Source organism: Rhinopithecus bieti, unplaced genomic scaffold (assembly GCF_001698545.2).
Source record: "Rhinopithecus bieti isolate Rb0 unplaced genomic scaffold, ASM169854v2 scaffold_3040, whole genome shotgun sequence".
NCBI lineage: Eukaryota > Metazoa > Chordata > Mammalia > Primates > Cercopithecidae > Rhinopithecus > Rhinopithecus bieti.
In genome coordinates this window covers 7889661-7904306 of record NW_016804657.1, presented here as the reverse complement: position 1 = coordinate 7904306, position 14646 = coordinate 7889661, and the positions used below count along the sequence as shown (strand labels likewise).

The window sequence follows — 14646 nt, the reverse complement described above, 5'->3', positions numbered from 1 at the left end:
GAACTTAAAAGGTATCTTTTATATATCTTTTTAAATTCTTATATATTATATATATATCTTTTATATTCTTACGAGCTATGCTTTACAAATATTAATAGTTTGCTTAGGATTCTTGCTAATGTATTCAAAAAGTATACTGGTCTGTAATTTTCTCTTGCTATATTGCCTTTCAGGCTATGATGTTAGTGCTATGCTGGCCTCTGAAGTAGAGTTGCGAAATGTTCCCTATTGCTCTGTGGAAGAATGATATTTCTTTCTTATTTGATATAATTCACCAATAAGGCCATTTAACTTGGAGTTAATTTTGTGAAATAGCTTTTTATTACGAATTCAATTAATACTACAAATGGCATACTTCTTGCTTTACCTTGACTCAGTTTCAATAAGATTGTTTTAGAAAATCTGTTTTGTCTATGTTATTAAATTTTGCAAAAAAAAAAACTGCTTATAATATTCCATTATTATGCCTTTAATGTATGTGGAATCTGCAATGATAGCCTAATATTGGCAATACCATTTGCTCCTGCTATTGGTAATCTGTCTTCTGTTATTTCTTGATCAATTTAGCTAAAAAGATTTATCAATTCTGTGGATACTTTGAAAGAATCAACTTTGTAATATTTTCCCTGTTTTGTCTACATTATTAAATTTTGCAAAAAAACTGCTTATAATATTCCATTATTATGCCTTTAATGTATGTGGAATCTGCAATGATGATAGCCTCTTATTGGCAACACCATTTGCTCCTGCTATTGGTAATCTGTCTTGTTATTTCTTGATCAATTTAGCTAAAAAGGTTTATCAATTCTGTTGATACTTTGAAACAATCAACTTTGTAATATTTTCAATTTCCTTTGTAATTGCTTACTTGATGTCTGTTTATTAACATATTGCTTAATTTTCAAATATTTGAAGTTTTTCCTGATGTCTATTATTGATTTCTAATTTAATTCCATCAAGTCTAAGATCGTGCTTTTTTGTTGTTGTTGTTCATTTTTGGGAGACAGGATTTTGCTCTGTTGCCCCAGCTGAAGTGCAGTAGTGTGATCACAGCTAACTGCAGACTCAACCTCCCAGTCTCAAGCAATCCTTCCACCTCAGCATCCTGAGTAGCTGGGACTACAGGTACATGCTACCACACTCGGCTAATTTTTGTATTTGTTGTAGAGACGAGGATTTGCCCTGTTTGCCCAGGCTGGTCTTAAACTCCTGAGCTCAAGCAATCCACCCACCTCAGCCTCCCAAAGTGCTGGGATTACAGGCATAAGCCACTGCACCTAGCCATACTGTGTACTATTTCTAACTTTTTTAATTGACTGTGTTTTATGATCCAGCATATGACTTATTTTGATCAACATACCACGTGCACTTGAAAAGGAAGTGTATTCAGCAGTTGTTGAGTAAAGTGCTCTATAAATAAATATCAATTCATTTAAAATAGCTCATAGTGTCACTCAGGACTTCTACATCATCTTTTTCTGTCTGCTTATTCTATCAATTTAAGAGAAGAATGTTGAAGGATCCAACAATCTTTGTGGAATTACTTTTTTAATAAAAAATTAAAAACGAATCTCCTTTTAATTCTTCCATTTGTGATTCATACATTTCAAAGCTCTGTTGTTTGATGCCTACACATTTGCTTATGTTTTAATGTTGTGATTATGTCTTTCTAATGAACAGAACCTTTTTTCATTATGAAAGGTCTCTTGTCTCTGACAATACTTTTATCTTGAAGTATAGTTTGATACTGATGTAGTCATTTAAACCTTTCTACACTTGCTATTTATGTATTATGTATCTTTTTTCCCACCCATTTACTTTCAACCTATTGTGTCTTTTTTAGACTGTGAATAGTTTGGTCTTGCTTTTATGTCATTTTAACTATTTTTGCCTTTGACTTAGAGTATTTCATTCATTAAAATGTAATGGCATTATTGATATTACTGGATATAGGTATATGATATTATCTTTTGTTTTCTGTTCGTCATTTCCATTGCTTTTTGTTGTTGTCCTCTATTCCTTCCTGTTTTTTTAACTCAAATATTTTCTAGGCAGGGCGCAGTGGCTTTCACTTGTAATCCCAGCACTTTGGGAGGCCAAGGCAGGAAGATCTCTTGAGCCCAGGAGTTCAAGACCAGCCTGGGTAACATGGAGAGATTCCATCTCTACAAAAAATAAAATAATTAGCCAAGCATGGTGGTGTGCACCTGTGGTCCCACGTACTCAGGAAGCTGAGATGCAAGGATCACTTAAGCCCAGGAGGTTGAGGTTGCAGTGAGCCATGATCACACCACTGCACTCCAGTCTGTGATGACACCACTGCACTCCAGTCTGGGTGACAAGAGTGAGACTCTGTCCCCCCAGAAAAAAAAAATTGTAGAATTACAGTTTATTGGTGGTTAAGCTGCACGTGTTTGCAATATTTTTATTTAATGTTTGTCCTACGGATTAATTATCACCTTAATTTTTCACAGACTATTAAGAGTAATATGGTGTAACTTCATATAAAATCCCTTACAATCTTAGAGTCCCATTTCCTCCCTCCCTCTTTTATTCCATAGCTGTAAGTATTACATCCATGTATGTTATAAACCCAATATAAAACACTATGGATTTTGCCATAAGCATTCATGTAATTTTAAAGAACTTTTGAAAAAGTAATCTCTCTGGTTTCTGATGAGTATTTGGCCATCAGCCAAATTAAAGTACCTCCACACATAACGTGTCGTTTCTCGCTGAAAGCTTTCAAACTTTTCTCTTTGTATTTGGCTTTCAGCTGTTTGTTTAGGATCTAATTAGCTCCTTTAAATTCAGGTCTACTACCAAATATAGAAAAAATATAGTCAATATTTCTTCAACTATTTTTTACAGCTATTTGCTCTCTTCATACAAGATTCCAATTATATGTACGTTGGAATACTGTCCTACAAGTTTCTGAAGCTCCATTCACTTAAATATTTAATTCTCTTTCTTCACACTGGATAATTTACATTGATCTATCTACAAGTTCACTGACTCTTACCCTTCCAATGATGACAGTCAACACGATGACTTTTTGTTTTAAACACTGAAGTTTTCATTCTAGAATTTCCATGTTATTTCATTTCTGACGAGATTTTCATCTATTTGGTCATTTCGGAAATATTTTCCTTTATGTCTCTGGGCATAGTTATAACAGCTGCTTTAACATCCTTGTCAACTAATGCCAGTATCTGGGTTACCTTAGAACAGGTCACCACTGATTGACTTTTGGGGAAAAAAATGGATCATTTTCCCTATTTTTTTCATACACTGAGTAATTTTTAAACTGTATCCTGATCACTGTGATTGATAGGCTTTAGAGGAAGCTGATTCTGTTATATCTTCGGAGAAGTGCTCGTTTTTTGTTTTAAAAAGCACTTAAATTTGTCTGAACTCAAAATCTAACAATGAATCCAAGAGCCATGACAGCCTAGTATATGTATATAATTGGAATCCCAGAAGTGGGGCATGGGGCTCTTGCAATACATAAAAAAAATTACATGTAAAGGAACAAAGACTTAAAGCAGATTTCTCATCAAACTACGCAAGCTATAAGATAATGCAGTGACATTTTTAAAGTATTGATAAGAAAATATACAGATGGTCCCTGACTTACAATAGTTTGACTTAGGATGGTTCAACTCACGATTTTTCAACTTGACAATGGTATGAAAGCAGTAAGCATTCAGTAGTAACTATACTTCAAGTGCTCATATGGCCATTCTGTTATTCATTTTCAGTATTCAATAAATTACACAAGCTATTCAACACTTTACTATAAAATGGGCTTTGTGTTATATGAATTGGCCCACTGTAAGCTAATATAAGTGTTCTGAGCATGTTTAAGGTAGGCTAAGCTATGATGTTTGGTAGGTTAGATGTACTAAATGCATTTTCAACTTAGGATGTTTTCAATTTGCAATGGGTTTATCAGACATAATCCTATGATAAGTCAATGAGCATCTGTATTTTTAAAAACAATAACTGAGAATATTTTAGAAAATAATTAAAGCTACCAACCCACAGACCCCAGCAGCTCAAAGAACTTCAAGCAAAATAAATAGTCCTACTCATGCCACCGCCGCAAGACATATACACACACAAAGTAAAACTACTCAGACTCTTCATACAAAACAAAATATGAACAGAAAATTTTAAAGGCAGTCAAATTTTTTAAAAGACCTATTACATACAGAGGAATAAAGAATTAAAGGAGATTTCTCATCACAAACTATGCAAGCTTTAAGATAATGCAGTGACATTTATAAAGTGTTGATAGGAAAAACTGTCTACCTAAATTTTATACCCAAAGAAAAATTTTCAAAAATAAAGTGGAAATAGACTTTCAGACTAATAAAAACTAAAAGAAATCACTACCAATAGACCTATACTATAAAAAATGTTAAAGGAAGCTCTTCCCACAGAAGGAATAAAACACCTGAAAACCTGAAAATCAGAAACCTGAACCTGCAAAAGACGAACAAAACTGACTGAAATGAAGACAAACAAAAGGCATTTCTTTTATTTTAATAGTTCTAAATAACCGACCACCTAAGGTAAAAATGGTAGCAACGTATTATGGATTTGCAGCATAAAACTGAAGTCTATAATAACAACAACACATACAAAAAGAGACAAAGAATATTGTTAGCTATAGGCTTTTTGTAGATGTCCTTTGTCACCTTGAGAAAGGTCCCTTCTACTTCTAGTTTGCTGCGAGTTGTTATCATGAACAGATGTTACATGTTGTCAGATGTTTTTGCGGTATGTAATAAGATTATATGATGTTTTTCTTTAGTCTGTTGACATAGTGAATTATATTGGTTGATTTTTGAACATCAAACCAGCCTTCCATTCTTAGGAAGAAATCCCACTTGGTCATGCTGTATTATCCTTTTTATATATTGCTAGATTTGATTTTGTGATATATTGTTGAGAATTTTTTGCATCTATATTCACATGAGATACTGATCTATAGTTTTATTTTAATACTTCTGTGTGTCACATAGGATTAATGCTGGCCTCACAGAATGAGCTGAAAAATTGCTCTTCTTTTTTTTCTGGAGAAATTTACATATAATTGATATTAAATATTTGGTAGAATTTGCCAGTGAGGCAACTTGGGTTTGGAGTTTTGTTTTTTCCTTTCCAAGTTCTAAAACTATGCATTTTTTTTATAGACAGGTCTGATCCTTCCCCCTTCCCTCCCCACTTCACCCTCCTTTTCTTCCTTCCTTTCCCTTTCCTTCCCCCTTTCCCTTCTCCTCCCTTCTCCCTCCTTTTCTTCCCTTCCCCCTCTCCTGTTTTGTCTCCTTCTTTTGGAAAAAGAAATCAGTTTTATTTATCTTGGCACAGAGCAATGCATGAAGGTGACTATCTCCTGACTCCATGTATCTCTTACATAAAGATGTCCTTCAAATATGTCCAGTTATCTGCCACATTTCAGTGTTAAGAGAATTGGCAGTTAGCAGATGAAGCAACTCAGGACGATTCTTAAAGACATTTTTGTGGGGAGGAAGTTTTGGGTCAAGTGGAAAAGATGAGACCCAACAATGAATGTTCCAGCCTTCCTGGGGAAATCTAAATCCCAAAGGTTTTATAAAGAAAGGCACCTCTCTGAGTGACGTTTGAGAGAAAGAGCCCAGACTTACTGTTTGTATGTAAGGCTGAGGGAGACAGAGGATGGGGTAAGCAACAGACTACAGACTCAAGGCAGAGGAGTGAAACACATACAGTAGAACTGAGGGGACTAAAAGAGACTAGGGGTCCAAGTCATAAATCCCACCCCTTCCCAAGTCATGAGCAAAAGCTCTCCCTCTGGGACTAGTTTTTCTAGGAACTATCTTCACTCCAGGGCACAGAAAGGACAAACCAGGCAAAAATCTTATAGGTACAAAAGGTTCTGGAGAGTTAAAGTAGTAGACCAAGAGAAATAATAAACATTTATGGATCACAGTATTTTTGAAGCCATATGCCATGATCATGGTAGAGAAGAAAGCTATGACTGCAATTCCTAGGATCAGGAACCAGGCCAAGGACGCCTACTCCACTCATTACTATTCAACTTTGTAGTAGATGTCCTAGGCAATGCAGTAAGGCAAGAAAAAGAAAAGAACCACACAAATAAAACCATTCTCTGCCTCAGGAGAAGGGGCAGGAAAATAACAAAAATAAATAACCATTCTCTATACAGAAAAATAAAACTCATCTCTATTTACTAATGACATGACTGTTTACAAAGTAAATCCCAAAGAATTCATTAAAGTATATTTTAAAGCTACTAGAATTAATTAATGAAGTTAGAAAATCAGAGGGTAAAAGTCAATATAAAAATCAACTGTGGAAGGCTGAGGCAGGAGAATCACTTGAATCCGGCAGGCGGAGGTTGTGGTGAGCCAAGACCACGCCATTGCACTCCAGCCTGGACAACAAGAGCAAAACTCTGTCTCAAAAAAAAAAAAAGAAAAGAAAAGAAAAAAAGAAAAATCAATTGCATATTGCACAACAATGCAAATGTTATTTTTAATGCCACTGAACTGCACATTTAAAATGGTTAAAATGGTAAATTTTATGTTGTGTACCTTTCAGCACTTTGTTTTTAAATGAAAGTATCACAAAGTTACCTAGAAGTAACAAAAAGTCCTGAGCCAGCTGAGAATTTAAGTCTTTATTAAAAGTTTTTTAAAACATCAAATGTATTTATATATACTGACAATGAACAATGGGAAACTAAAATTTAAAATACAAAACTACCAAAATCATGAAATATGTATAAATTTATCAAAATACATGCAAGATCTGCATGCCAAAAACTAGAAACATCAATGGAAAAAAAATAATTAAATAGATGGAGACATATACCATATTCATGGATTGAAACACTCAATACTGTAAAGATGTCAAATCACTCAAAATTTATAATCCCAATTGAAATCCCAGATTATTTTATAGAAACCAACAAGCTGATTCTAAAATGTATACAAAAAGGAAAAGTAACTAAAAGAGCCACAATAATTTTGAAAAGGAATAAGGTTGGAGGACTCACACAACCTGATTTCAAGACTTTCTATAAAGCCATAATAATGAACACAATGTGGTAGTACCAAAGACAGACACATAAATCAAGAGAACAAAACAGAATGTCTAGAGTAGACCCACACATATATAATCAACTTATTTTCAATAAAGGTACAATGTCAATTAATGAAAAAGTAGTCTTTTCAACATCCATACAGAAAAAAATAGACTTCAACTTACACCTCATAGTGTATGTAGGATTTAACTCAAAATCAATTATAGACTTACAAATAAAGTAAAACTATAATACTTTTGGAAGAAAACTTAAGAGAAAATCTTCGTGATGTTGGATTAGGCAAACATTTCTTAAAATACCAAATGCATGAACCATAAAAGACAAAATTAGTAAATTGTACTTTCAGATTAACAACATCAATTCTTCAAAAGACACTGTTAAATCACTGAAAAGACAAGCCACAGATAGAGAAAATAATTGCAAATGTACAGATTATAAAAGACCTATGTCTAAAAGAGGTAAAGAACTATCACAATTTATTAATTCAAAAAAAATTTTTTAATAGGCAAAGGCTTTGAACAGCTAATTCAAAAAATACGCGTGACAAATAAACACAGGAAAAGATGCTCAACATCACTTGTCATCAGGGAATGCAAAATAGAACAATGAGATACTACTACGCATCTATTAGAATGGCTAACAATAATAAAGAGACTTACAATACAAAGTACTCGCAACAATGACAGGCAATTTTTGGAAAAGAATCTGACAGTTCCTTCCAAAGTTAAACATACACTTAACCTTTGACTCAGTAAATCCCATTCCTATGTATTTATCCAAGATAAATAAAAATTTATTTTCCCACAGAAATCTATAGGTAAATGCTTACAGCAGGTTTATTCATAATCTCCAAAACTGTAAACAATTCCGCCGATAAACATATAAAATGCATAATGGAGTACTGTAATACAGTAAAAAGGAATAAACTACTAATACATGGACAAATCTCAAATGCATTATGCTAAGTAAAAGAAGCCAGCATTCTTAACTGTAGAGACAGAAAAGAGATCAGTAGTTATCAGGGGCTGGCAACAGGATAGGGTAATTGTAAAATGGTAAATGGAAATTTTCTAGGATACCAAAATTCTGTATCTTGATCGTGCTGGTGATTACAAGACTATGCACTGTAAAAACTCGTAAAACTATATGCTGAATTTTACTCTACATAAATAATACCTCAATAAACCTCACTAAAAATATCAATTAATTCACAATGATTTTATTCCTATAAGCCAGGTTAGAGTTTCTCAAAATATAGAACCAATGTTTCCAAAATCACCTTTAACAAGGAGTATTTGGCACAAACAACGTAGGATAATGCTCTCCACGCTAAACCCAGTGAATCAGTCCTTTGGGTAGGGCTTGGAATCCCAATTTTTATAAAACACCCTATGTGATTCTAACACATACTAAAGTTTGATAACCTCTTGGCCAGAGTATAAATCAATTTTTTTCTATTTTATTAAATGTGAATTTAAATGTTCTGACTACAGAAATATAGGTTAGAGGTATAAACAAATCACACAATATAATTTGACAATAAAATTACACATTAAGATAAATGTAATTGAATATTATATATTAAATACCGGCAACTTTAAACATATTCCTTCTTAAAAAAATAGTAGTAAATAGGTCACTCTTTACACACAAAACAACAATATATGAAATATAAAGATAAAAGCATATAAAGTCATAAAATCCAGACGAAAATGGGAATTTTTGTTTTGTAATAACACAGACATAGGAAAGGGTTTCTAAGGACCAAAATCTAGAAGCCATAACAGTGGGGGAAAAAATCCTTTAAATGATTACTTTAACGATAACAACAAAAAAAGTTAAACAAAATACGGATAACATAGATACATATCTTTATAATACATATAACAAAAGATAAATTTTCTTAAATCTACAAACAGCTCTTACAAATTGTCTAGATTAAAACACCAATTCTAAAATATGGGTGAAACAGTTTCTCAAAGAACAAAGAAATTACTTATAACCTCTTCCTTTAGTTTCTCTTTCTCCCTCTCTTCAATGTCATTCTTTAACCTATTTGAATAGTAAAAGGGAATTTCCTACACCCAATTCTCCATCACCTTAAGTCTCAAGTGTCTCCATGTGTTCTGTACCAAGATTTCCAGAGAGGAGAATTCAGAGTTGTTATTATTTACAGCCAAAAACTACATTCAATTTCCAAATAGTAAGTTTTAATTATTAATTTTTGGTCTTAGGAGGATCCATATTAATTCTTTCTGATTCGTTATTTAATTTTGTCCTTATTAATTTCCCCCCTTTACTTGGACCATGGAATTAATTGCAATGGCAAAATCCTGGAGAAGGATCACTTTTGCAAAGGAGACATGGTGTATATAAAGCTCGGATCTGTGAAGAATTCATGTTTTATTGAGATTCTCAAAATGGAAAAATTGTTATTCCCAAGGAATAGTTCTGCCTGAAGCATCCAGTTCTAGACTGGTTCAATATTACCAATTTAGAAAAATAATACGTTTCTAGGGAAATTGTTCCTTTTATTAAATTCCAACCCTTCCCTCCAAAACAAACAACGCGTTGCTTGATTTTGCTCACCTCCTCTCCTGATAGGTAATATGCTGCAAGCAGGCCTCCAATAAATCGAATGTTGACTTCAAACACAGACACCTCTGAATTCTGTGAAAAACATATTGAAAATATTCACAAATACGTAATGCTTTATAGTTTTCAAAACATTATCAATACTTTATCTGTTTTTCACAAACACCCTATAGAAAATATTTTCTACTTTCTGCATCTTCATTTCTCATGCAACTGCAATCTCTCCTCTCATTTGTTAATGTTACTGAAACTTCTCTACTACTGTCACCACAGCTCCCTAATTGCCAAAACCAACAAGCCATTTTTTATGTACCTTACACAGTACTGTGAAATTATCAAGATATTTAATACTGTTAACTATTGCCCTTTCTCATGAAAGCCTTCATTTCTAGAATTCTGGGTCATGATTCTAGAATAGCACTCTTTACTGGTGGTCCTTTTTCTTCTGTTCTAATCACTACAGCATAATTTTTACTTCTATCTCTCCTCCTGGATTTTAAGTATTTTTCCTAGAATATATAATAAATGTTAAAGGAAGCACCAAAAAAATGGCAGAATGATGGATTATTCAATAATAATGTTGAGAAAATTGCCTCCTGGGTAAGAAATTAACATAAATACTAATTTCACAAATATCAAAATGAAATCTAAATTATTTAGAAATAAATGTTAAAAAAAATTTAAAAAGTAGAAGTGTTACAATATATAAATTTCCTTGAGAAAGCAGGTACTTAAGCATAAAACCAATAGTTTCGATAAATTGATGACAGACATGAAATTTTTCTAAAATGCAAATTACCTATAAGAAAAAGAATCATGAACAAAATTAAATGGCAAACAGATGGAAACAGCACAAATATAGCAATATTAACAGCCTTACTAAATACAGTCTCTATGTTTGTATTTAGATATTGATATAGATATTGCTAGAAATATTCTAACACATGGAAAGAAAAGTAGAAGTGGCAGAGAACATGATCAAAGAATCTACAGAAGATATACAACTAACATAAAAACATTCATAGTTAATTTTAATAAAAATTAAAAGGAAACTGTATTACTCTAAAGTCTTTCCAACATTCACAGGCAGGTACATCATCTGCTAACATATTTCTCCAGTATAGAATTTTTACAATATAATGTAATTTTTTGATAACAACATCGTCATTCCATCTCACCCTGAAAGCAAACTGCTTAATATTACTTCATATATTCCCAACATCTAACATACTACAGGGCACATAGTAGACATTCACTAAATATGAGGAAGGGAAAAAGGCTGGAAGGGCCTCCATCCCTCACCAGAACTGCAACAATAACATTCCAACCAGTCCTTGTTTTAATACTTACCCTCCTCCCCTACCCTCTATTCAGCATACTATAGTTAAAACAAGCCTTTTAAAGCTTACATCAGTTTAGGTCACTGCTCTGTGCAAACCCTTACAATGCCTTCACATTATACTTAGAGTAAAATGACCAATAAGATCCAATATGCTCAGATCCCCTACAACCTCTGACATCTCTCGTACTAATATCCCTTTGATTCATTTAACTATATGAGTCTACTTGCTGTACCAGAATTGTTAAACTTGAGACTCCTATGCCAGTCTTCAGTTACCCTCTTATCTGGATGCTTTCCTTTCACATAACTGAACAAATCACTCTCACTTCCTACAGGTCTCTGAATAAATGTCACCTTATCAGAAATTTTTTCTGACCATCTAATATAAAATATTAATACCAATTACCTTGCATCATTTCCCTAACACATCATCATCTAACTATATAATCACATGGTAATAAAACAGTTACATTTGTAAAATGATCTTCCTTCACTACAGAAACAAAAGGTATGAAAATTCTAGAGGGACAGAAGGGAAAAATGGATAGAGACATTTTTGAAAGAAGTAATAACTGAGAATCTACTAAACTTGATGAAAACATAAGTCTTCAGATTGATGAAACATTATGAATCCTTTAAAGAATAACCCACACATAGATGTATGGTAATAGAATTATGGAACAATAAAGTGAAAAATAAAATATTAAAACAAGGAAAAAAATACATTGCTTTTTTAAAATTAGACTGAAAACACACTTTGCAATAGTATAACAGAAGCAGGAAAGACAAGAGAACTGTACTTCTATTCTCACTTTTAATATCTATTATGATAGAGCTGTATATCCACGTCTCCCCTTGGGTCTCTTCTCACAAGTGTCACTTTAACAAAGAGTTCTTCCATGACCACCCCATGTAAAATACTAATAGCAGTACCCCACCACTTACGCCAATCCTACCTACTCTTCTTTATTACTCTCCACAGCACTTATCATCACCATCTGATGTACTATATAAAACTTGTTTACTGTTTTGCTCCCAACACTAGAACACAAACACAAAAAAGAGATAAAACTCTGCTTTGTTGATTACTATATCTACAGAATCTAGAACAGTGCCTGTTGCATTTGATAAATGTGTGCATTTATTTATCTATTACTTAATTTGGAAGTTTAAAATATAACTTGGGATCAACTAGACAACAATCACACATAAAACAAAAGGGGGATGAGTTAAGTTAAAACATTCTAAAATCCTTATACGCTTCAGAAGGAGGATCTTACTCTGTTGCCCAGGCTACAGTACAGTAGCATGATCATGGCTCCCTGTAGCCTCAACCTCTTGGGCTCAAGCAATCCTCCCTCCTCAGCCTCCCAAGTAGCTGGGACTTATTTTCTGTAGAGTTTAGGTCTCACTATGTTGCCCAGGATGGGCTCAAGTAATCCTCCTGCCTCAGCCTCCCAAAGTGCTGGGATTACAGACATGAGCCACGATGCCTGATCTGAAATTGATTAATTTCAAATTGATTAATTTCAAATGCCTACTTAGGGTTACCCTTAAAGTTTATATATATTTATAAATACTATACTTTGATAAGAGAGTGTGTGTGTGCACGTGCCTACTTTGGAGTTACCCTTAAAGTCTGAACACATATATTGTTTATTGTTTTGCTCCTAACACCACAGCACAAGCACAAAAAAGAGATAAAACTTAGTTTTAATATATTTTATAAATATATATATCATATATGTGTGTATATATACATATATATATTTAAACTTCAAGGATATCTCCAAAGTCAATTGAAATGGAAGGTATAATGTTAAACTAGTAGAGGGAAAAAGAGAGATGATGTAATTTAATCCAAAATAAGGAAAACAAACTAAAAGCAAATGAAAAGTATAATCATAATATAGGTAGCAAAACAAAGATGAAAGACCTAACTCCAAATATGTTATCATAGTAAATGTAAATATATCAAACTTAATAGTTTAAAAGACTCTAAGATTGGATAAAAATAACAAAACCCAAATACATACTATATGCAAAATAAGCAGCTAAAACATAATGACATTAAAAGGTTGAAAGAAAGGAACAAAAAGTGACAGTGCTGATGATTAAACTACTTCTCTCAGATTCAAATCCATTCTTCTATACTCTACTTTGGTATATGGGATTTGGAACTACACAAATGCATTTAATTTAGCAGCTGGCTTTTAGGCACTAACAATAGGAGGCTCTAAAAAGACAACACAAGACTGGAGGAAGAAGAGTCTTATTCCCTCTTGTTTACTTCTAGTTTCTGATAGTGTCACACCAGCCAGGGTTCACCAAATCAGCCTCATGGTTTCCTTTACAGATATCAAGCACTTGGCTAGGTGTCTCCTCCTCAGAGTTCTGAGTCCCAGCTCTGACACAGTCTTCCTAAGGTACCAGCAACACCTGGGCAACACAGGTACCAGTTCTACAGAGCCCAAGCTACTGCATTTTAATGATCCCAACCAACCTCTTCCCATTGTTCTTATAGCCCCCACAGGTGGCAGCTGTTTCCTGTTTCCTAGAGTTAAACACCTCTGGTGATAACACAATGCTCTCTTTTTGCCTTTTTGGTTCCCCATTAGTTGGATAACAATTCTAAACCTTAAATCTTCTAGTTAAAATAAATGGTATAGTTCTGGTTTCTGATTGAACCCTGACTGATAACAATTATATACAAGGAAATTATTAGCCATAATAAAACTGTCCTGTCAATGAATGGGAGTATTGCACAGATGCTAATTCTCCCCAAATTAATCTGTAAATTAAATGCAATCCTCATCAAAATTTCCACATAGTTTTCCAGAACTTGAAAGAACAAAAAGCTGAGAACTAAAATAATTTCCGCAGAGAACGAGATCAGATACCAAGATTCAGACACAGACATCAAACTTCTTATTTAAAAAAAAAATTGTAGTTAAGACAATTTAGTATTGATATATGGGATAAATAAAAAAGCCAATGTTAAAGAATCAACTATAACATGACTAATATATGACTAATGTGGCATATACAAATAGCAGGGAAATAAATGGTACTAGGATCAACTAATAGTGGGCTATTTCACCCTACACTTTAAAAAAATCAATTCCATTTGGATTAAAGACTAAATACAAAAGCAAAACTTTAAAACCTTCAGAATAAAATATAAGAAAATATATTCATGATCTAGGAGTACGGCTTTCTTACACAAGACACAAAAAGCACAATCTGTTGTATAAAGGCTACATAGCTACACAGAAAAAAAAAAAGACTATATTTCTCAGCTTTCCTTTGGAGTTAGTTGAGGCCGTATTAGTAAACTCTACAAGCAAAACTGGGGAGAATACCTCCTGAGAAGTCTTCTTAAAGAACAGTCACATATCTTTCTGTCTACTGGATAAAATGCCTGGATCTTTAGGAACCATTTTATACCATGAGGTCTAAGATCTACACTGAAGGCAACAGAGCAACAAGACAAATGATCCTAGATCCTTGATGATCAAGGAGCCACCCAAACCAGCCCTGAAATGCTTCTCTCTGTACTTGATTTACATGAAAAATATATATATATATATATATA

The 14646-nt window shown here is 33.3% G+C and overlaps 1 protein-coding gene across 1 annotated transcript in view; it reads right to left on the bottom strand.

Moving 5' to 3' along the window:
• The window catches only part of MAN1A2 (mannosidase alpha class 1A member 2), a 175571-nt gene that overhangs the window by 110064 nt on the left and 50861 nt on the right, over window positions 1-14646 (bottom strand). Inside the window, exon 5 of the mRNA XM_017869826.1 lies at window positions 9704-9784. Within this exon, the coding sequence (XP_017725315.1) occupies window positions 9704-9784 (81 nt within the window). The remainder of the gene's footprint in view (window positions 1-9703; window positions 9785-14646) is intronic.